General features: G+C 62.1%; 1 protein-coding gene across 1 annotated transcript in view; it reads left to right on the plus strand.

The window, feature by feature from the left end:
* The window catches only part of CKAP2L (cytoskeleton associated protein 2-like), a gene marked incomplete at both ends in the record, with an annotated part of 5,340 nt that overhangs the window by 3,499 nt on the left and 1,319 nt on the right, over window positions 1–522 (plus strand). The window contains 1 exon segment of the mRNA XM_008942802.1: window positions 335–490. Coding sequence (XP_008941050.1) covers window positions 335–490 — 156 coding nt within the window.

Raw genomic sequence — 522 nt, forward strand, 5'->3', positions numbered from 1 at the left:
GCCCTGGAGGGTTGCCCAGGGCTGTGCCAGGCTGCTCAGGGCAGTGGTGGAGTCCCCACCCCTGGAGGGGTTCCCAAGCCTTGTAGATAGGGTTGCTGAGGGCCATGATTTAACATGGAGAGTTGGGTTAAGGGTTGGACACGATGATCTTGTGGGTCTTTTCCAACCTAAAGCACTCTATGGAACATCAGCTTCCTGTTACCAAGGGCAAAGCAGAGGCTAGAGAGCTTTTCTGCTCCAAACCCCCTCTCCAGACCCTCCTCTTCCCCGGGCGCTGGGAGAGCGGCGCGCCCCTCCCACCCCTTTCTCCACGACCTTGCCCTTCTCCTTGCAGGGTGTCCAGGCCGAGGAGCTCTCTGCAGTGCTGTCCAACGTGCCCAACGCTGAGAAGTTTGCCAAATTCTGGATCTGCCAAGCGAAGCTGCTGGCCAGGGGGGGGCCCTTCGACGTGACGGGGCTGTACAGAGCCGCAGTCTGCGCCGGCGCGGCGGTGGGGGAGGAGGGACTCTCCCGGGCAGCGCA

This window comes from Merops nubicus, unplaced genomic scaffold (genome assembly GCF_000691845.1).
Source record: "Merops nubicus isolate BGI_N331 unplaced genomic scaffold, ASM69184v1 scaffold41726, whole genome shotgun sequence".
Taxonomy (NCBI): Eukaryota; Metazoa; Chordata; class Aves; order Coraciiformes; family Meropidae; genus Merops; species Merops nubicus.